The sequence below is a fragment of the Larus michahellis genome, chromosome W (assembly GCF_964199755.1).
Source record: "Larus michahellis chromosome W, bLarMic1.1, whole genome shotgun sequence".
Taxonomy (NCBI): domain Eukaryota; kingdom Metazoa; phylum Chordata; class Aves; order Charadriiformes; family Laridae; genus Larus; species Larus michahellis.
The window spans coordinates 4299832-4323927 of record NC_133929.1 but is presented as its reverse complement, the minus strand read 5'-3'; the positions used below and the strand labels follow the sequence as shown (position 1 = coordinate 4323927).

At 40.2% G+C, this 24096-nt stretch overlaps 1 protein-coding gene across 1 annotated transcript in view; it reads right to left on the bottom strand.

Annotated features, from left to right (window-relative positions):
* Positions 1 to 24096, bottom strand: part of LOC141735614 (single-stranded DNA-binding protein 2-like) — a 132722-nt gene that overhangs the window by 8417 nt on the left and 100209 nt on the right. Inside the window, exons 6-9 of the mRNA XM_074568670.1 lie at positions 15704 to 15763; positions 7887 to 7953; positions 7636 to 7706; positions 4489 to 4556 (exon numbers count right to left, since the gene is read on the bottom strand). Coding sequence (XP_074424771.1) covers positions 4489 to 4556; positions 7636 to 7706; positions 7887 to 7953; positions 15704 to 15763 — 266 coding nt within the window. The remainder of the gene's footprint in view (positions 1 to 4488; positions 4557 to 7635; positions 7707 to 7886; positions 7954 to 15703; positions 15764 to 24096) is intronic.

Genomic DNA, 24096 nt, shown 5'->3' with positions numbered 1-24096 from the left:
TTTTGCACTACCTTCTTCATTTAATCAGTTTATGAGAAGATTAAAGATAATTTATTTATTATCAGAACCTTGCCATTTACATTTAAGACATTTCAGTTCCTAACTCATTCTATGGCCTTTTCAGGACACTACCTGCTAGAACTGTATCATAACAAGTCTTTCATCAGTAGCCACAGTGCCAGAGGCTATAGTGGAGATGATATAGTTTTGCATCAGTGTCAGAACACTTGCAGATTTAGGAAGTGTCAGACATTCCCCTATCATGTTCTCAATTGAACAATTTGTGCCATTTACAGTGCTTTCTTCTTGTTCAGGGAGAATTTAACTCTATGTTACATGGCACAGAAGTTTTAAAGAGAGTAAAATACAAATTGCAAAATTCTTTTAAGTTCTCACGAGGAGTGCTTTTCTTTGTACTTTGTTCCCATTTTTAAAAATATTTGGAGGAAGTATCACACATTCCGCAAAAGTCAATACAATATAGACCAAAGCAGACTAAACTGTAAGTGCAATTTCAGTGATAGAAATGTACTCTTGCTTACATAATTAAATACCTTCCTGAAAGACTGTAGCAAACATTTATTGAGTATGGGTCTCAAATACTGCAAGTATAGTAAGTTTTCATTAATAAAAGTAATGCTAGTTCCTTATAAATGTTTTCATTTAAATTATTTTTTAGAAAAACAAGCCATTTGATATAATAAGTAGATTTATATATTAAAAATTGAAAACATGCCATTTTATACATACATTTTAAGCATATATTTAGATATGTATCTAAAATTTGCTACTTGACTTGGGCTACATTATCTCCACAGAAATCACATAAACATGAAATTTATCACACAGCAGGCAAAATGGAAATTTCAGACTTTTCAGACATTCTTTTGTTACACTTTTCCCAAATGGTATATTTATGATTAAGTGGCAGTTTCTTAGCAGGTGGGAGAATACAACATACAGAAGAAGTCTTTGATAAAGCTAACTCAGACTAAACATCAGATAGATACTGTAGTGAGCAAAACAGTCTTGATTTGGGGAAATTTAACTTAATTTACTGACAATTAAAATAGTTTCTCTCTGCTGCTCCTTCCTCCTCATACTTTTCCCCAGCTCCATCGTGGGTTCTCCACAGGACACGATTCCTTCAGGAACTATCCACCTGTTCTGGTGTGGGGTCCTCTACAGGCTGCAGGGTGGATATTTGCTCTGGTGCCATGGAGCACCTCCTCCCCTTCCTTCTTCTCTTACCTTGGTGTTCCCTCTACTGTTTCTCAGTCTGTCGTCGTCGTCGTCGTCGTCATCTCCTCTTCCCCCCCCCCAGCTGTGTGGTGGTTTTGTCCTTTCATAAATATGTTTTCACTGATGGGCTCAGCTGTGGCCTCTAGTGGGGCTGTTGTGGAGCCAGCTGGAACTGGCCATATCTGGCACAGGGCAGCCCCTGACCTCCTCCCACAGAGGCCACCCCTGCAGCCCCCCTCCCACAGCTTCCCTCCCGCTACTGAAACCTTGCCACATACACCTAATACAACTAAATTTATGATGTATATGCTCCTGGATTGAAATACTATCTATGACCTCTCAGGCTGGTTGTTGCCATTTTTAACAATAAAGGATACTTTTTCATCCAGAAAAAATGTGAAATTATATTTGGCAGATATTTTGCTCTTAACCAGAACAGCTTCCTTTTGAGCTTTCATGAGAGAAAAAGCTGTATTTTAAAATGATAACTGTCTATGTGAAGACTAAATGTAAATGAATATGCACTATACATAAGGCAATAGAGAAGTTATCTTTCATAGAAATGAAAGTACTACATGACTTACAGATATTTCTTAGCATTATATAATCCCTTACAATTTATTTGATGTACAAAGTATGAATTCTAACACATTTGGGTCCATTTATTGCTACTGCCTATAGGTTATCCTTAGATGCACTCCAACTGATTTTGAATACTGGAATTGATCAGACAAGTCTTTACTAAGATTTCACAGTGTAAGGACTTCAGTACTATTAGATTTCAGACAAATTTGACAGCAATAACTTTACAGTAAGAAATCAAACTCATGTCCTGGAAATACAGTTAAAAGAAACCCAAACCACAGTGTATGTTACTCCATTTGAAAGAGGAAAAAATATTGACAGGGAAAAAAAATGTTCTAAAAAGTTATTCACGTAAAAGGCATGCAATAATGGAACTCCTTACAAAGGTCTATGATTCAGCATATAACACATATCTACAGCATAATATTCCAGCATTAGCACTTTGGATTCTCTTAAGCCTTTAACATGCATTATATGGCAAGGGACAGCGTGAAGTCTTGTTCAAAAACAAGAAACAGTATTCTGTTCCCACTTTCAGCTGAACTGGAGTAGAGAGGAGTTTGTAAGAAATGTAAAGGAGTACAGCATATGCCTGATTGATAGACACAGAGATAGCTATGGTTATCTACTTCATAATTACTACTTTATATAATGTTGCTCAGAAGAACTCATACACTGTCTCAAAGCTCATGAATCCCCTGAGTAAAGGACTGCAGCTCATGGTATCCCCTTCAACAAAACACACAAGTTCAAAGAAAAATGCACTTCCCACATCACTGAATTAAAAGAACACAATCTATGTACATTTACTGACTCAACGAAAGATGAAATGTGCTTCTTAAATACTGCAATAATGAAATATTAGTATTTCAACCCATAATCATATTCTTTCTAGCAGAGAAGTTGTTCTTTTTTTTAATTCAGGAACCCATTTGCCAATCTTTTTTTATGTAAATACTGATTTATGTGGATAAATATCCTCAAAATATCTTACCTATCCTGAATTTTACTTATATAACATTTTATTTTAGAAAGTTGTATTTCCTTTTCTTATCATAAAATCTTCTGAGGACAATGTATGTACTGCCTATATGCTTGCACTGAATGTCAAATATCTAAGTATTTTTTCTACATCAATTCTATTTAAAAGAAGAAACGCCTACCCTTGGGAAGATTCCTAGAATTGTCTTGAGTCCAATATATGCTGTCTATAATAGAGTAACAACCAACTTTAGATTTTATTTGCTTCAAGAATTCAAGTTTTATCTGGAAATCAGAATAAATTAAGGATATTTTAGGTTAGATATTTTTCTAAAACTCAGTACCTCTTTTACTTTTTTGGGTTGGTAAGTCTTTATTTGAAATGGAAATTATCCTCTCTTCCTTACGTTTCCTATAAACATAAAATAAAACTTAAAAATAAGAGTAAAAATGAGTATCTATGATATAATAACAAGCATATATAAATCTTGACTGTGTTTTCTGTGTCAATCTGCTGCAAACTCATTCTTGAAAGTCAAAGATGTAAAAGGAGTAAGAAAATAAAATGTACTCTTCTTTAGATTGTAATATCATTTTAGTGTCTTGATATCCTGACTGACATGCTGCCTTCTGTGACCACGCAGGAATTGCAAAATGCTGGTTAAAAAACAGTATAGTAATTTATGTAGAGGTAGGGCCAAGATACAAGAATCACTTGATAATCTCTGGCCTGTGTTATGTTGAATGTAATTATAACAGCCTCTTAAAATTTCTGAATCTCTTAAGAGAGAAATCTAAACAATGCAAGGGCACCTTATTTTTTTCCCAGGCTTGCTAATCATAGAAACATCTCTTAGTGAGTAAAGGATTTATCATAAGTGCAGAAGATTCCTCATTTTGGGCTATTTGCTATGCTAAAATCCTTAGTTTAAATCTAGTCTACTGTAGATACAGTAATTTTACATCTGAAATTTTTCTACATGCTTAGGAAGAGTGTGTGTCTCTACAGGTGTAAAAGGAATAATGCATTCCAATGACCAAATCCACACCTGGAATAAATTCATATAGCTTAACTGAACTCATTCAATTTACACTAAATGACAAACCAGCCTAAGAAGTACACAGAAATACCGAAGAACTTATATCTGTATTACTGTTCTATCCTGTTAGAGTGGAAATAAATATAGTTACAGAAATAAAAACAGCAACAGAGGGAGAATCAGCTACATGCTTTTTTTCAAATATCTGTCCTTTTTATAAATAGTTATGTAAATGGTTTTATTTTGCTAAAATATTATATTGATTATGCAGAAAAGAAGAATACTTGTACTACTCTTGGCAAAATAATCAGAAAAAAGAAAAGGAAAACAATGTCATTAAAAAAAATACATACAAGCAAATATCAGTGACCACACTGACAAAATATTCCCAATATTTGAATTTTGACCTGTAAAAGAAGCTCAGTATTTGTACAGACTTGGAAGGAAAGCAAAAGAGCCTGTAAGTGATGTGTGCAGAAGAACTGCTGTAGGTTCACTTTTTTTAATTGCAGTTATTATCTGTCAAAGCATATTTACTAACCAAAGCATGTTCTCCCTTGTCTTACATTTATCAAATGTTACTTCTACAATGAAATAATTTTTTTTTCTAAATATTATAAGAATTTATTGTTATGCTTACATGTTCATTCCAGGCATCCCTGGGCCACCTAAAGCATTCAGCGGGGGTCTCATTGCACCTCCATAGTTCTGCAATGATAACCAAGGGTCAGACTACCACAAAACAAAAAAACAAAACCAAAGAGGAGGGGGAAAGAAAGTACAGAAGGTTAATGATATCCCTACACAACTGCTGACTAGATAGGCCAATGTAATTCATTCTCTCAGGAAGTTCCATTGTTGACTTAAATAATAGCTATCCCCAAGGAAAAATAATTGCATGTACTACTCAAACAATATAAACACACTAAGAATACTTAAAATGTCAGTCGTTTCAGGAGGAATTATTTATACATATGGAGATCAAGTCAATGGCCAGTGAGGGGTAGCTTTTATAATGTATTCAACTTTTATACCAAGGGAGCTCAATGAAAATAAGAAATCTGGACTGTTCTGAGATTTCTACATTACAAAATTTAAATAAAATTACTTTTAATTAAATTTTGTTAATGAACAGTGTATCAATAAATGCTTGTATGAAATTGAACCACATGATATCACTTTTATAACGTATAAAATAACCATTACATTTATCTTCTAATCAGTCTATTCTAATAAATATAAGGTAGCTAATATGAAAATTATTTAATATGATAATTAATTTAATAACAACGCCAATAAACATATTGCTCAAGGCAAATCAGAGTTTGTGCTTTGATAATATTATGGCAATAACCTAGCCACTGTACTTTTTATGAAAAAATAAATTATATCTATTTTTATTTAAATTAATGCAGAGCAATCTATCTCACCTCACAAGCATAATTCACTCTATAATCTCTGTTAATTCTGATAAATTTTTCTGATATTCCAAAGGAATGGATAATAGCATATTCTCTAAAATGAACAGCTGTGCACATTGAAGAGGAGGGGGGAATGATTTACTTAAAAAAAATCCTAAATCATTGTTGCTATTTTCCAATACTAGAACTAATATGCTCTACTTTTATAGTATAAACTACATATATTATACCATAAACTATATGACTCAAGTTTATGGGTGTTCTCTATATTGGTCAGATTCAAAGATCCATGTCAAAAAGAAGTCATGAAGACCTGGGAGAAATCCAACAATGAGATTCAAAGTATTGGTCTGGTGCTGTATATACTTTGAAGTGATACAAGACATATCAGTTACCTAGAACTGATCTAGAACTGCGAGAGGATGTTCTGTTGCTGCAAACAAAACCCCCACACTTATAATTTCCTTCATTATTAGAAACTCACAAAGTGTCCCATGACAACCCAGCTGGTTGTCCTGGTTTGAGGTTGGGGAGAGCACCTGTTCATTTCAGTGGCCAGTCTGGCCCAAACAATGACACTGGTTTGCTATAATAGGTCCGAAGGCTGCAAACTGATGTCTTTTTCTAGATCCAACTGTGCCATCTGAAGATAGTATTATTCATAGCGGCTAGTCATCAAGCACTACTCATTCCTGCCTTTTTTTCCTTCCGGACCAACTGATTGGTGTGCGTGCTCAGACAAAAGTCACCCAGATTAACTCAAACCACCTGTTTAACCTGAGTTATCCTTGATAATTTTGCCTGACATAGATTAGAGGATGCTCACGGTAACAACTCCTCTGTCAGAACTGTAGGGTAGTAACTGGTGGGTAGCCAAAGCAGCTAGGCTTCAACATCTTCAGTTGGCACTACTGGATCTGGAAGAGAAAACAGTCTTACTGCAAAAAAACCCAGTAGTTCTGTATCAATTTTATTTCATTTTCACATCTTGATTTGGAGGGCTGAACCATTCTCCTTATTTGGTATCTCCCCTCTTTAGTTCAAGAATCATTTGTGTGGACCTGGGTTAAAGATCTTTATGGAATCCTGCAGGGCTAGAAGAATTCTACTCAAATGTACTTCTTGGTCATAAAATATTTTAATTAAGGCTACTGATACATAGGTTCCTTCAGCTGCAGCTATGCTCTCTGCAGAAGTTATTGCCCTAATTTGTTCCTTACAACTTTTTAATCAAAGTCGTCATCTCCACTGTTTATCTGGTGGTTGAGTAAAAAGTGCTCCCTAACTTCTGGTGGTCAAAATGAGCCAGATTAGCCAAGACTTATTTTTTAAGTATTTAAGACAACCCAATTGTTTTTTACTAGAATGCATTAGAGAGCATGTGAGAAGCTCACCAGCAGAGGGGACTTGGAATAAGTAGCCAGTCACAGACTGTAGGTAGCAGCCTGTTCAGCTGGCATAACTGCAACTTGAAAAAGCCTGAACCAAAGCCTTTGGAGCTTTTCAAAGGCTCAAGGATTTACAACTTTATACCACTCTCTGCTTCAAGTTATTTAGTTTGAAACAGTCTAGAATCATAAAATATGAAATTGAGGTAACTTCTGGTTTTGGAGGACTTGAGTCACACTATGTCTTTACACTGAGAAAAAAAATTGTTTACAGTCATGGTTTATATTGACATAAGTATATGACACAATCATATAGGCATCAAAGCATTTCTACTGGTAATAGTTTATATCAGTTGGGAAATAAACATATAAATGCTATACTTGATATAAGCATTTCTATACCAGCACGTTAAGGGGTTCCCATTTACTGCTTGTGCAGCAAGGCAGCAGGCTGATTTTTGCAATTCAAGGTTGCTTTGCTCCTTGAAAACAGAGCTAGAGAGATGCTAATGACTGATAAGGAGGAAAAATGAAGAAAAATTTTTAAAGAATATTGTTGGGATTTTTTACTACAAAGAGTTTGACTAACTTAATTGTATTAGATTAATTCTTCCCTCCTAAACAGCGCAATCAATTAGGTTGGGAGGATAAGGAAACACCTACTAAGTCCTTGAGCTCCTTTACAAATCTTAGCCTTTAGTTATAACATACACTGTCTGGGGGACAAACATAATGTTTCTGAAATAACCAACTTAAGTTTTAATTTCAACTGTTAATTAAAGTAACTTATTCTTGAATTTGGGACTTTCTACAGCTGCAACTCAGAATTAATTCTATAAAAGAGATAAAATTTATTTTAAAATGGGATTAGAAGAACAGATCCTGGAACATTCTATCTTCAACTCACAGAAAGCCAGAGTAATATAGTATAAGTACAGATCCTGTCAATAAAAAGAGATATATATCCATGGAAGGTACCTGTGGTCCTAAAGGAACAATTCCTCTTGGAGGAGTCATCCTCTGCATTGGCCCACCCATGTTTGGATGTCCTGGAAAGAAATTTCTGCAACTTGAACAGCTATACAATATACAAGCACCTTCTAAAACAACTTTAACAAATAATCCCTTGGTTTAACAAAGTTGCAGTAAGCTTTGAAACATAAAGAGAAAGACACAAGTTTGAGACTGTAGTACTTTTGAACCTTCCAAATAATTATTTCACACTTCACCTTGCTGCCGTGTTGGGTCCATCCCACTAGGCAATAATGGATGACTTCCTGGGACACCTCCAAGTGCCTGCAGACATAGAAACAGTATTAAAAGGAGATAGAATCATAGAATCTTCATGGTTGGAAAGGACCTTTGAGATCATCGAGTCCAACCATACACACACACAAAAACCCCCTACAATCTCTGCCACTAGAGCATGCCCTGAAGCACCAAATCTACATGTTCCTTAAATACCCCTAGGGCTGGTGACTCAACCACCTCCCTGGGCAGGCTGTTCCAGTGCCTGACCACTCTTGCAGTAAAGTCATTCTTCCTAATAGCTAACCTAAACCTCCCCTGCCTCAACTTCAGACCATTTCCTCTGGTCCTGTCATTATTCGCCTGGGAGAAGAGGCCACCACCCACCTCTCTCCAACCTCCTTTCAGGTAGTTGTGGAGGGCAATGAGGCCTCCCCTCAGCCTCCTCTTCTCCAAGCTAAACATGCCCAGCTCCCTCGGCCTCTCCTCATATGACCTGGTCTCCAGACCCCTCTCCAGCCTGGTAGCTCTCCTCTGGACACGCTCCAGCACTTCAATGTCCCTCCTGTACAGAGGGGCCCAGAACTGAACACAGCACTCGAGGTGAGGCCTCACCAGTGCCGAGTACAGAGGCACCATCACTCCCCTGCTCCTGCTGGCCACGCTGTTCCTGATACAAGCCAGAATGCTGTTGGCCTTCTTGGCCCCCTGGGCACACTGCTGGCTCATGTCAAGCTGGCCGTCCACCAGCACCCCCAGGTCCTTTTCTGCTGGGCAGCTTTCCAGCCACTCTGCCCCAAGCCTGTAGTGTTGCTTGGGGTTGTTGTGACCAAAATGCAGGACCCGGCACTTGGCCTTATTAAACCTCACACAGCTGGCCTTGGCCCATCGATCCAGCCTGTCCAGGTCCCTCTGTAGAGCCTTCCTACCCTCAAGCAGATCAACACTCCCACCTAGTTTGGTGTCATCCGCAAACTTACTGAGGGTGCACTCAGTCCCCTCATCCAGATCATTGATAAAGATATTAAACAAAACCGGCCCCAAAACTGAGCCCTGAGGGACACCACTGGTGACCGGCCACCAAGAGGATTTCACCCCATTAATCCCAACTCTCTGGGCACGGCCATCCAGCCAGTTTTTAACCCAGCGAAGAGGACACTTGTCTATGCCATGATTCGCCAGCTTCTCCAGGAGAATGCTGTGGGGGACGGTGTCAAAGGCCTTACCAAAGTCCAGATAGACAACGTCCACAGCCTCCCCCGCATCCAGAAGGCGGGTCACATGGTCATAGAAAGAGATCAGGTTGGTTAAGCAGGACCTCCCTTTCCTAAACCCGTGCTGGCTGGCCCTGATCCCTTGGCTGCCCTGCACTTGCCGTGAGAGCTCACTCAGGATGATCCTCTCCATGATCTTTCCCGGTACCGAGGTCAGGCTGACAGGCCTGTAGTTCCCCGGATCCTCCTTCCGACCCTTCTTGTAGATGGGCGTCACATTGGCCACCCTCCAGTCATCTGGTACCTGCCCTGTTGACCAAGATTGTTGATAAATGATGGAGAGGGGCTTGGTGAGCTCTCCCGCCAGCTCTCTGAGTACTCTTGGGTGAATCCTATCCGGCCCCATCGACTTATGTGCGTCTAGGTGCAGAAGCAGATCATTGACTACTTCCTCCTGGATTACAGGGGAGTTGTTCTGCTCTCCATCCTTATCTTCCAGCTCAGGAGGCTGAACCCCCTGGGGATAGCTGGTCTGACTATTGAAGACGGAGGCAAAGAAGGCATTCAGTATCTCAGCCTTCTCCTCGTCCTTGGTTGCCACTTTCCCCCTGGCATCCAGTAAGGGATGGAGATTCTCCCTGGCTCTCTTTTTGTTGATGTATTTATAAAAGCTTTTTTTGTTGTCCTTAATGTTAGTGGCCAAGTTGAGCTCCAGCTGGGCTTTTGCCTTCCTAATTTTCTCTCTGTATAACCTAACGAGATCTCTGTACTCCTCCTGAGTTGCCTGTCCCTTCTTCCAAAGGTGGTAAACCCTCCTTTTATTCCTAAGTCCCATCAGAAGTTCCTTATTCATCCAGGCTGGCCATTTTCCCCGCCCTTTAGACTTGCGACACTTGGGCACAGCCTGCTCCTGGGCCTTTAAGGTTTCCTTCTTGAAGGGCATCCAGCCTTCCTGGACCCCTTTGCCCTTCAGGACTGTCTCCCAAGGGACTCTCTCAACCAGTGTCCTGAACAGGCCAAAGTCCGCCCTCCGGAAGACCAAGGTGGAGGTTTTGCTAACCCCCCTCCTTACATCACTATGAATTGAAAACTTGACCATTTCATGATCACTAAACCCAAGACGGCCTCCGACCACCACATCTCCCACTAGTCCTTCTCTGTTTGTGACCAGTAGGTCTAGCGAGGCACCTCCCCTGGTAGGCTCACCTACCATTTGTGTCAGGAAGTTCTCTTCCATGCACTCGAGGAACCTCCTAGCCTGCCTGCTCTCTGCTGTGTTGTATTTCCAGCAGATATCCAGCAGGTTGAAGTCCCCAACCAGACCAAGGGCTAATAAGAGATAATACACTATAATTTGTTAAACATATAATACAGGCATTTTGGTTTTCATTCTCAGATGTTTCATCCGAATCAAGAGCAATCTGGAAGAGTTAATTCACCTAAGATCCTGATCATGTATTTGCACAAACAAAATCTTGTGCTTCCGTGGAATTATGTATAAATGATCTCCAAAATATACTCTTGGCTAATTTTCTTTCTTTTTTCCCCAGTTCTTCCTTTAATTTACCTTACCTATTTTTTAACCTCAGAACATTACCTATTTCTTGGTTACCTGCTAATTCATCCTAAGCTTAAATTTTTACAGTTTTACTTTTTAACCATTATTTTAACATCTTCCTTTAAGAGGCCAGGATGTGAAGATTGTGATTTTCTCTGAGAATGAATCATAAATGATCCAACTTCACAACATTCAAAGGGTAAATTAGGGCTGTGATGTGAGTGATATTTTAGCTTCCACTCTGCCTTACTCTTGAAGGACATCAATGCTAACATAAGCTTATTATCCATCTACAGGAGAGTAGTACAAGAGTCACAAAACTTGCTCATAAATCTTGCCTTCAAGCATGAATATATATTGCGTTGTTACCTCACCTCTGGTCTAAATCAAATATATTGTTTTTAAATCACCAGTTTTTTATCTGCCCTTTGAATTTATAGTAACCTTTAGGTTTAAGGATAATTTCTACAGTCTCTTACCTATAGTTTAGTCAACTAGAAAAATGTTATAAATGGATCTTTGTAGGTGATCCATAAAGTGCTATTTAACATTTCAGAACAACAGCACATTTTCAGTAAAAATGTATCTGGAGTAAATAAATCTGGTATTATGAAAGTAATCTACTCAGGCAATACAGTTATTGCTTACTGAGGGAACGGTTCAGTTATTCTTGACTTGGAAATACTGTAGTAATTTGGGATATATGCAAAGGGAAACCATCTGCAAATATTCCAAGGTTTATTTCCACAAGAGGTAGGAAATTAAAAATTAAGATCCACATTGTTACCTTATTTTAGCAACTATTCAAAAGGTATTCTATTGCAGTATTTATGGAATATATATTAATCTGAGACTACATAATTTAAATAAGAGTTTTATATTTACTTCAGTGGCTCCAAGTCAGGACAATATGCAAGAACAACACATGAAATACACAGAATAGTGCCAAATACTAGTGAAGCAGGAATTGTTTATTTCTGTCAGAGATGACAGGTGATAAATAAGGGCAAGGAGGGAGGACCTGCTGTAAGCCTATTTGATTGAAGACTTAACTCATGTAGTAATTAGTGTGGATAGTTATATAAGAGACTGTAGTTCCTTTCCAGTGTATCATATTACTATTTAAGAAAACTGCACAGCACAATGTGTTGCCAAGAGCAGATGCTCTTGTAGGACTAGATGAGCAAGTCCTAGAGGCAATTTAGGTGCATTAGTATGATACTCAGTATATGCTAACTTTCTCACTAAAAAGCTTAAAACTAGCTCAGATATCCTTACACAGTACTGCACTGTGCTGTGTACGCATGCCCTTTGTTACACTTCCTTGCATAATAAATATAATCCCTACTGCAATGCATTAAGAGATAAAATTATAGTTACAGTGGGAACTTTAACTCTGATTTTTACTGACTTTCATGTAATAAAAATTTCAACCTTAAAGCTGCATTGCAATAGTTTATTACTTCCACACACTGCCCATATATACTGTATCTTACAGTATAGCAGCATTGCGAAAAGCAATAATTCATGAATGCAGCACAATGTAAATGAATTGCAAGAGCTGTAATTCATTATGATTATGTTACAGCTCTAATCTGAAAATAATGTAATGTACAGACAAAAATAGCTGAAAAATAGTTCTGAAACTAAACCTGCAGGTTGATAGCACTTTTATAGCATTCAGAAACGTAGAAAGAGAAATAAAAAAGTGAAAGCCAAACACTTGTGTATCTTTGGCTAACATTATTGAAAGGTGCAAAAAGCAGGAAGTTATCTGATACTGAACTATGGTATATCTATAACAAATATTTAACTAAAGCCCTAATATTGCACCCTTATATTGTCCCTTGATGATCACTGCAGGAATGTTAAGTCACCCATTTCCCTTGTGAGAAAGTAGCTATGCTATAGACAACTTAACCTGCTCTCAAATATCAAAGAGGAACATTTGAAGAAGTTTTACAACTTGAAGTGTCCAGCTCACTAAAATTTAAACTTCAGCTTTCTGGCAACGGTTTGCCAGTGCTCAAGATCATTTTGTTGACATTGTGCCATACAGACAAACAATAGCCAAAACTGAGGTTGGTGCAGAAGAGTCTCTTCATTTTCAAGAAGGAAGTCTTAAAGGTGCAGGAGCAGGCTGTCCCCATGTGCCAGAAGACAAGCCGTCGGGGAAAAAGACCGGCCTGGCTAAACAGGGAGCTAGTGTTGCAACTTAGGGAAAAAAAGAGGATCTATGGCCTTTGGAAGGAAGGGCAGGCCACTCAAGAGGACTACAAAGAGGTAGTGAAGCTATGTAGGGAAAAAATCAGGAGGGCCAAAGCCCAGCTAGAACTAAACCTGGCTTCTGTTGTCAAGGACAACAAAAAAAGTTTTTATAAATATATTAGCAATAAGAAGAGGACTAAGGATTATCTCTGTCCTCTAGTAGATGGGGCCGGCAACATAGTGACCAAGGATGAGGAAAAGGCTGAGGTACTTAATGCAGTCTTTGCCTCAGTCTTCAGCAGTAGGACCAGTTGTTCCCTGAGTACCCAGACCCCTGAGCTAGAAGACAGGGATGGGGAGCAGAATGAAGCCCCTCTAATCCAAAGGGAAATGGTGAGGGACCTGCTTCAGCACCTGGAGGTGCACAAATCTATGGGGCCGGATGGGATCCACCCAAGGGTATTGAAAGAGCTGGCGGAAGTGCTCGCCAGGCCACTTTGCATCATTTATGAGCAGTCCTGGACAACCGGGGAGGTCCCAGCTGACTGGAGGTTAGCAAATGTGACACCCATCCACAAGAAGGGCCGGAAGGAGGATCCGGGGAACTACAGGCCAGTCAGTCTGACCTCAGTGCCCGGGAAGGTCATGGAACAGATCCTCCTCAGTGCCATTACACGGCACATGCAGGAGAACAGGGTGATCAGGCCCAGTCAGCATGGGTTCGTGAAGGGCAGGTCATGCCTATCAAACCTAATATCCTTCTATGATAAGGTGACCCACTTAGTGGATGAGGGAAAAGCTGTGGATGTTATCTACTTGGATTTTTGCAAAGCTTTTGACACTGTTTCCCACAGCATTCTCCTGGAGAAACTGGCTGCTCATGGCCTGGACAGGTGTACTCTTCGCTGGGTAAAAAACTGGCTGGATGGCCGTGCCCAGAGAGTGGTGGTGAATGGAGTTAAATCCAGATGGTGGCCAGTCACAAGTGGTGTCCCCCAGGGCTCGGTGCTGGGGACGGTTCTCTTTAATATCTTTATCAATGATCTGGATGAAGGGATCGAATGCACCCTCAGTAAGTTCGCAGATGACACTAAACTGGGCGGGCGTGTTGATCTGCTTGAGGGTAGGTTGGCTCTGCAGAGGGATCTAGACGGGCTGGACCGATGGGCTGAGACCAATGGTATGAGGTTCAACAAGGCCAAATGCCGGGTCCTGCACTTGGGTCACAACAACCCCATGCAGTGCTACAGGCTTGGGGCAGAGTGGCTCGAAAGCAGCTCGACAGAAAAGGACCTGGGGGTGTTGGTTGACAGCCGGCTGACTATGAGCCAGCAGTGTGCCCAGGGGGCCAAGAAGGCCAACAGCATCCTAGCCTGTATCAGGAATAGTGTGGTGAGCGGGACTAGGGAAGTGATCATCCCCCTGTACTCGGCACTGGTGAGGCCCCACCTCGAGTACTGCGTTCAGTTTTGGGCCCCTTGCTACAAGAGGGACATTGAGGTGTTGGAGCGTGTCCAGAGAAGGGCTACAAAGCTGGTGAGGGGTCTGGAGGACAAACCTTATGAGGAATGACTGAGGGAGCTGGGGGTGTTTAGCCTGGAGAAGAGGAGGCTGAGGGGAGACCTTATCACCCTCTACAACTACCTGAAAGGAGGTTGCAGAGAGATGGGGGCTGACCTCTTCTCCCTGGTGACAAGTGATAGGACGAGAGGAAACGGGTTCAAGTTACGTCAGGGGAGGTTTAGATTGGATATTAGGAAACATTTTTTCACTGAAAGGGTTATTAAACATTGGAATAGGCTGCCCAGGGAGGTGGTGGATTCACCATCCCTGGAGGTGTTTAAAAAAAGGGTAGATGTGGTACTTAGGGACATGGTTTAGAAGTGGTTTTTGTCAGGGTAGGTTAAAGGTTGGACTTGATGATCTTAAAGGTCCCTTCCAACCTCAGCAATTCTATGATTCTATGATTCATCAAGCTGTGACCACAAGAAAAGCATCCCTGGAAGTTTAAGCTGCACAAAAAAACCCTGTTCCAGCTATCCTATCAACCTTTCCCAATCTTTTAATTGACTCAATTTCACTTTCAGAGCTCAAATGTTAATTTCCATCTGCTTATATCTAACTTTTTATCTGCTAACTACTGTGTTCTCCTCATCTATCTACACTAAGGAGAACAAAAATGTGAAAATTTGTAAAAATGCAAGTTATCTGCTTCCAGAACCATCTTTTTACAGATAGGTCAATAAAGGTCTCTGCTGACAAACAGCAGCTCATTGCTCATTCTGTAAGAGGCACAGTATACTTTATCATATCTATACCTCACTAATAGTCTCCATAACTGCAAAGTAAAAATACTTTACACATCTAACAAGGAATAGGAGGGAGTGATGCATTTTACGCATAATTAAGTAAAAAAATTCTCTGTGCTAACTGCTTAATGTGGTTAGGAAAGTTTACAGAATATAACAACCATGGAGACGTTCTGCTGCCTTCTCAGAGGAGACAGCACTGATTGGATAAGGTTAATGAAGCACTGCACAAGACAACTATATTCTCCGTCTGTAGACAGGCTTAATGCACAATAAATTTTGAGGTATAGACTCTAATAAAGCATAGGAAAGTGAGCTGAGAGTGGTGTGTCTTATCACACATCATATCAAAATAACCATTTAATGGCCAGACAAAATGAGGGAGAGAGAAACTATTAGTTTTGTATGTCAGAGAAATTGGTAGTCAACAAGAGACATTATACATTTCCTGTTCTCAATGCTGCACCGTGCCCCTGGAACACAAACATGCATCAGTGATAAATTCTTACCTGATTGGGTATTCTTAAATGTGGCCTTGGACCTCCAGAGTATCGAGGGGACATGAAAGGCTATGGAAAAAAAAGGTATTACTGAATAATTCAAGTTAGCTTCTAAATACTGTGTTGAGTCATCGGGCATATGGCTTGTGTCATGCTCAAATCTCAGGAATCCAGCTTACATGCTTCCACAGAGCATCCAGTACATTATTCTGCAATGTTTAGCTATAACTAAATAAATGTAAAGATTCTTAGTGTATCTATCTACTAAGATACATTATTTTAATTTTGCTACAACTATTGTGAAGGCAGATATAAAGAACATAATGTATCAACTATGAAGAATAAGAAACCATTTAGATCATATAATCACACATCTAATTTTTTGTCTGGATGTCCTGGTTTGAGATAAAATGGAACCAATTTTCTGTTCAGTGATTTTACTTTATAGCTGGGCCTCTTCTAACTGACTAATCTCTGAAATTAACAGTGCATTGTTCAGACACTGTTCACTCTGAGAGTGATAAGACCTGATTATGCCAAGGAACGGTATGCACAGAGGCTCTTGCTTATTGCTATAACAACCGAGGTCAGCTAACTTTATTTGCCCTGATGGAGGGTCGGAAGCGGAAAAGCATAGAGGGGTCACACCTGCGGGGAGGAGTGGACAGGACAGGTGACCCAAAACCGACCAACAGGGTATTCCATCCCATCTGCCTCATGCTCAGTATAAAAGCTGAGGGATCAAAGGGTCAGCTCTTTCTTCGATGCCCAATGTCTGTTCATCTGCTTTTGATCCCAATCTGAGCATTCCTGACTCCAGATCCAGATTCCAACTCCCATCCATCACTGAGTCTGGTCTGGGACTTTCCCTGTGCCTGCTGGTGATGTGATCATCATCCTGGGAGCTTGATACGTTTTTGTATATATTGTATTTATTTATTTTAAAAAATTAACATTATTATTTATTATTTCATTATTTATTAATATTTTCATTCAAGTAGTTTATTTTTTTTCTAAACTCATAAATCTCTTCCTCTCCTCTCTTTGGAGAGAGAGGTGGAGGGGGGAGCATCTGTCATTCTGATTGGCCAATCTGTCCCAAACCACGACACTGGATAAGGGGGAATACAAAAGAAAAACGTTCTTTGAAGACTCAAGAAGTAAATAGCAGCATAATAATTAGCAAATACTTTCCCTTCACTTTTTTATAATAATACAGTAAAATATAATACAAGATTTAATCAGCGAGAGCACAGATTTCAAGTTTATGTCATAAATATCTAGAACTTTTGGTGGTGGTGAACTATATTAACTCAGTATCGTACTCCTTCCATCCCTCCATACATAGCCGCATGCTCATTACAACTCTACCTCTCTCAAAACCAAATATCCACTCAACTCTCATACCACCCTGCACTCTGTGAGATTCTAGTTGCTCTTTGCTACTACTGTAATACTTTGTAGCCTAGAAAAAAGTTTGATCTTTTAAACTATGTCAAGAAATAAATGATAAACAAATGGTAGCATCAGCAAATAGCTTTAACATCTCTACTTGTTCCATCTCAAAGCGTGACAGGTGGGTTGACCCTGGCTGGATGCCAGGTGCCCACCAAAGCCAGTCTATCACTCCCCCTCCTCAGCTGGACAGGGAGAGAAAACATAATAAAAGGCTTGTAGGTCGAGATAAGGACAGGGGGATGACTCGGCAATTACCATCATGGGCAAAAAAGACTCAGCTTGGGGAAAATTAAATTTATTACCAATCAAAATCAGAGTAGGGTAATGAGAAATAAAATCAAATCTTAAAACACCTTCCCCCCACACTTCCCTTCTTCCCGGGCTCAACTTCACTCCTGATTTTTCTACCTCCTCCCCCCAAGTGGCACAGGGAGACGGGGAACGGGGGTTGTGGTCAGTTCATCACACGTTGTCTCTGACACTCCTTCCTCCTCAGGGGGAGGACTCCTCACACTCTTCCCTTGCTTCAGCGTGGGGTCCCACCCATGGGAGACAGTTCTCCACGACCTCCTCCAACATGAGTCCTTACCACAGGCTACAGTTCTTCATGAAGTGCTCCAGCATGGGTCCTTTCCACAGGGTGCAGTCCTTTGGGAACAGACTGCTCCAGTGTTGTGTCCCCCGCAGGGTCACAAGTCCTGCCAGCAAACCTGCTCCAGTGTGGGCGCCTCTCTCCATGGGTCCACAGGTCCTGCCAGAAGCCTGCTCCAACGCGGGCTTCCCATGGGGTCACAGCCTCCTCCGGGCATCCACCTGCTCCAGCATGGGGTCCTCCACTGGCTGCAGGTGGCTATCTGCTCCACTGTGGACCTCCATGGGCTGCAGGGGGACAGCTTGCCTCACCGTGGTCTTCACCAGGGGCTGCAGGGGAATCTCTGCTCTGGCGCCTGGAGTACCTCCTCCCCCTCCTTCTTCATTGACCTTGGTGTCTGCAGAGTTGTTTTCTCTCACATATTGTTACTTCTATCTTCTGGCTACTGCCATGCAGGTTTTCCCCCTTCTTAAATATGTTATCACAGAGGCGCTACCACCGTCGCTGCCTGGCTCAGCCTTGGCCAGTGGCAGGTCCGTCTTGGAGCGGGCTGGCATTGGCTCTATTGAACATAGGGGGAGCTTCTAGCAGCTTCTCACAGAAGCCACCCCTGTAGCCCCTCCGCAAACAAAATCTTGCCAAGCAAACCCAATATATTCAGCAATTTATAAATCTAAAAAGCAGGGTGATTAGTGGCAAGTTTGAGATCTACAGGAGAAAGGCATAAACATCTGACTAAACGTATCACGAAGAGGATTATTTTGGCAAGCAAACATACCTATAATTCCAGGAGAAAATGAAAACTAAATGTGCACTTTGACTGTGAACACAGGGACAAAAAAGACTGTTTCCTTTAAGAGCTTGAGGGGAAAAAACTCCTTTCCATGACATTTCCTCTCAAATCTTCTACTAATACACTAGCATCTTCTCTCCTGTGGCTAAACTGCTGGCCACTGGGAAAGAAAACATGCCATAAAATTTTATATTATGAAACAGAAGCTCACTTCCATTCATGAACCAGCATAGCGGTCACAGGAGAAATGAGAGATATAAAAGAAAGGAGTCTCATAGAACTTCCCAAGACAAATCTCTTATGACAAATGAGCTACTGCAGAAACCCACTCTTTGGGATTTCTTGGAAATAAAACAAATGTTCCTAACCAGAAACCATCTCGTCTGCTATAGCTAAGGAACACAAAGAGGTCACTAAAACTCTATGGTCGACAGCATTGCTTCATGAACAAATGGCATATTTGGTCTCTGTCAGCTGTACTGTGTTATAAACTGTCATTATTAGTAATGCATGCAAAAATATTAGTAATAACTAGCAACATAATTACCTTACTAATAATTAATAATAATTTTCACATGATCTGCAGAAAAAAATTAACTGAATCTTTCACATGTCCGAATCAGATGAAAGTTGTAATAATAATCTACATAAACACATGAACCAAAAAGATACTAGAAAGTAACTTAAAATACTGAGGGTTTACGAACTGGAGAATAAAAGTTAAATGAAAGTTGTGAAAAGATTACATTAGCATGCTGGTTTTGACTGGGATAGTTAATTTTCTTCATAGTAGATAGTATGGGGCAATGTTTTGGATTTGTGCTGGAAACAGCATTGATAACACAGGGATGTTTTAGCTACTGCTGAGCAGCACTTACACAGAGTCAAGGCCTTTTCTGCTGCTCAACCCACCCCACCAGCGAGCAGGCTGGGGGTGCACAAGAGGTTGGGAGGGGACACAGCCGGGACAGCTAACCCCAACTGACCAAAGGGATATTCCAGACCATGTGATGTCATGCTCAGCAATAAAATTAGGGGGAAGGTTGGCCAGGGGGCCGCTGCTCGAGGACTGGCTGGGCATCGGTAGATTGGTGGTAAGCAATTGTTTTCATTTGCATCACTTGTCTTTCTTAGGTTTTATTTCTCTCTCTTTGTTATTTTCCTTTTCATTACAAAATTTATTATTATTATTATTGTTGCTATTGTTATTATTATTATTTTATTTCAACTATTAAGCTGTTCTTATCTCAACCCACGCGTTTTCTCACATTTAGCTTCTTCCCCCATCCCGCTGTGGGGGAGTGAGCAAGCTGTTGTGTGGTGCTTAGTTGCCTGCCGGGGTTAAACTGTGACAATTAATTAAAAGAGCCTTTGAAATGATGTGCTAGAAAAGATGGAGGCTTCTTCATGCCCTCTATCTGATGGTGAGATTCTATGATAAAAAGAGAGAAAAAAGGGTTGTGTGTGTGGTGAAGGTTGTAAACATGATCCTTGTGAAACAGTAAGAGTGGGAGGAAATCAGAATTTAAACATTTTCCTTAAAGGTCAACTAATTGCATTCCATGGAGTGCAGCACACTAGTGTACTTGTTTTACTATATTAATCAAACAGTACTTTATTTACAGCATTTATTATTTTATAATAGTGCATAACTCAAAGACTGTCTACTCTTTAAACTTATATATCCTTTCAAGCAGGATGGAACTCATTTTATCACCTTTAATTCTAGCTATGTCCACTCTCTTCCCAATGGGTTTACTGTTCTGTTCAGTTTATAAAAATACCAAAAAAATTAGCAACATATTTTTGTACACAATCGAAAGCTTATAAAAAGTGCTTTTCATCCTCATGTCAATGCTGCAGAAAATGTAAGAGTACAAAGTTCTGAAACCGATCCTCCCTCTGCATTAATCAGGTTTTATGAGGTTTGCTCATACAAAATCAAAATTTTACTTTTCAAAATATGACTTATTTTGTTTACAGTGCTGGAAAAATGGTAATGTCCTGGAAAACCAGGAAACTACATGAGGATTAGGGGAAGGCAGTAGTTTAAACAGTTCAAAGAAGTTTTAAAAGAAACAAAAAAAAATTCAAAATCAATGTAGATACACACTGTGGACCTGAAAAGATCAGTCATTGTTTAACTTTAGTCATGGAATTTAGCTGCAGGAATTAGATATCTTCATTCCTTGTACAAACAACAACCCCTCAGTGGACAATTCAAAATGGCTTTAAAGGGACACTGGAGGATTTCTCTCTCCTTACCTTTCTTACTGTTGGATGCTTGTTCATATTAGCAATTTGGGAGGATGTTCTGCAACTGCAAAGTGGCTGACATAGAGGATAATGTACCCAGCAGATCCCTGTCCAGTAGTATAGTTTCTAGGAGACTAATACATGTGATGCAAGGGCTGAGTGAACCTGTAAATGTCCTGGTTTCACTCCACACTGTCTTGGAATCAGAAGAGATGTAAAGATGCCATCTGTATTTATTTGGGAGGCTTCACTGATCAATGACTTTAAAAAAGGACAGACTTTTTATATCCTATCACATAAGCTTAAAAACCCATTTATAAATATACACATAGTTCACTATTTCTGTTTTGAAATGCAAAGAGATGTATGTTGTTACTGATTTTTAATTCGCTAACTTATTTTAGTTATTTTCACTATCTATTTGCTATTTAAATTTATGGGGTTTATAGCTAATAGTAATGCTAGGCAGGAAAGGAAATGGAAAAGTTCTTTTTGCTCTGTCTTACTGTAACAATGCTCTACCAGAACATTAGGTCAGCTCTACTAAAGCACAACAAGGCTAAAAGTAATAGAATAATATGGATTGAGCTAATATAAGAATGACCAACTGCCACTAGATGTCATGACAGCCTTATATTACTTTGGTAGGGTGGATTGTGGGTGGGTATTTTCGCTTTATGTAATAGCAATATATAACATATGTATTTCAAACATGTTGTCAACACATTATTCCCATGCCGATACTAGTATTTCTGATGATCAAAACCAGCGAATGAAGCAAACTACATGACAATTCCTTTACATTATTTATGCACTTCAGAAATAAGGTTTGGAGGTTAGCTCAACTAGAACAAATCTTAACAAATTTACTACAAAACAGTAACACATTTAAAAACATACTTATATGTGCAAAAGGTATAGTCAGTGGTAGAGTTTAATTTTTAAAAATTTACCAAATTAAAAAAGGGAACCGGTTTCTTCCAAATCTCAGATGGCACTTGATGACATAAATATTTAGCAGTGTCTCCCAGGTGTGTTAAGTACAATCTCAATGTTTTTATCTACCTGAGTGAGGAGAAATAACTGGACTCCAGACGATCCAATGTGAATCAACAGAAGCCGTTTATTAAGCACAGATCATCATCTTTTATACCCTGCGTTGTAGCCGTACACGCCACTCGCTTATTTCTGATTAGCTCGTTACACTGTCCAAGCACTGTCCATGCAGTTCGTTCACAGATCAGATTGGTTACAAGAATTCGCATAGTCAATTGCTTAGTCATTAGCACAACATGTTTTCTACCTTCTCAGTTCCCGTTTTTCCCATGTACTAATTCCATCTTCTACCACCTGTTTTGCCCTTAATCTAATCTCTCATAGTAGGGAGGCTGGCTCACATGGCCATTTTCTCTCAGACACATTCCTACAATACCCCCTTTTTCTTCTTATGCATGGCATTTTCTACCATGTCAGTCACTTTGCAGAGAACACACAAGGCTACCATAATCAATAATAATATAAGCAACAATAGCATGAGCCCTTGTTTTAGTAAGTCTGATAACCATCCCGTTATACCCCATGAGCTTAACCAATCATCGAAACCATTTTTGACCACTTTTAATTTGGACATGTTATCCTTCAGCTCCCGTAACTGCTTATGAATGGATGATGAGTGGTCGGAAAGGTTCATACAACACATACCTTCAAAATCTTCACATCCATGACCCTGAGCCAACAGCAAAAATCAATCATCACCCCTGTGGTGTCTCCACAAAAGTTCACTAGGGACGTGTTAAATGTTGGGTAAACTGAATTGAATCCTGCTGTATTAAAAGAAGCCGAAATACCAAGGGTTCTCAATTTTGTGCTCATCTGCAACTTCCAATCACAAGGATAAGCCCGACACTAATTCCCATTGGCATCTTCAAATATCAGTACCCTTGCCCTTCTTTCTGCGCTGTAGATGACCGAACCTGTTGCTACAGTGACGTACTACCTGTTCCCACTAGTCCTCCGGAACCGACCAGACCTCTGGCAGTAGCACTGTGTAACAGCACTGTATGCCACACCTTGACCAATCCTTGTGAATGGTAGACTTCCCTAATCTCCTGTCGCTCAGCCAGCTCGTGTTGAGGTGAACCTGACTCTATGTACTCTATTGCAATAGCTAAACGAATTAAACCTGTCACCTTACTTAGTTCCTTATTAAAACACACAGCACACCGGAATTAAAATACTAGAATTAAAATACACAGCACACCGGATTTAAAACACACAGCACACCGGAATTAAAATACAAGAATTAAAATACACAGCACACCGGATTTAAAACACACAGCACACCGGAATTAAAATACGCAGCACACCCTGTCACCTTACATAACTCCTTATTAAAACACACAGCACACCGGAATTAAAATACTAGAATTAAAACACACAGCACACCGGATTTAAAATACACAGCACACCCTGTCACCTTACATAACTCCTTATTAAAACACACAGCACACTAGAATTAAAACACACAGCACACCGGATTTAAAACACACAGCATACCCTATCACTTTACCTAATTCCTTATTAAAACACACAGCACACCGGAATTAAAATACTAGAATTAAAACACACAGCACACCGGATTTAAAATACACAGCACACCCTGTCACCTTACTTAATTCCTTATTAAAACACACAGCACACTAGAATTAAAACACACAGCACACCGGGCCGCAGCACGTGGTCTTTCAAACCACCACCGGCCTCAACAATCCTCACAAGGCACAAGGATCTATGGGTCATAGTTCCACACCTAGGGCACTACACTTCTTCAGCCCTCATCGTCGTCGTTGGTGTTGTGGGGTAACTCATTCGAATCCGTCTGCTCAAACCAGGGCTTTATCCACTTGGCTGGTACCCATCTGGTTCCGGCATCTGTAACGACACAGGCATATCCTCGACCCCAGGTTAATAGTCTACACGGTCCTTCCCACTTCCCCGTCACACTGTTTTTAACTGCTACCATGCCATTTTCCTGCCTAAAATCTCCCAGGTCTCTCTGCAGGCCTGCGCCATGCTGCACGATTGGAGGTACAAGGCAGTGTTGAGGAAGGCGTAGGAAGTTCAGGACGTAAACGGCTTTGTTCAGTCGATCTACAGGACTCAGCCCTTGCTCTCCCCCTTTTTGTTTTTGAAGCAAATTTTTTAAAGACTGGTTCATGCGTTCCACTATGGCTTGACCCGTCGGAGAATGTGGTGTGCCAGTCACATGTGTAATGCCCCACAGCTGTAGACATACCTCTGTTG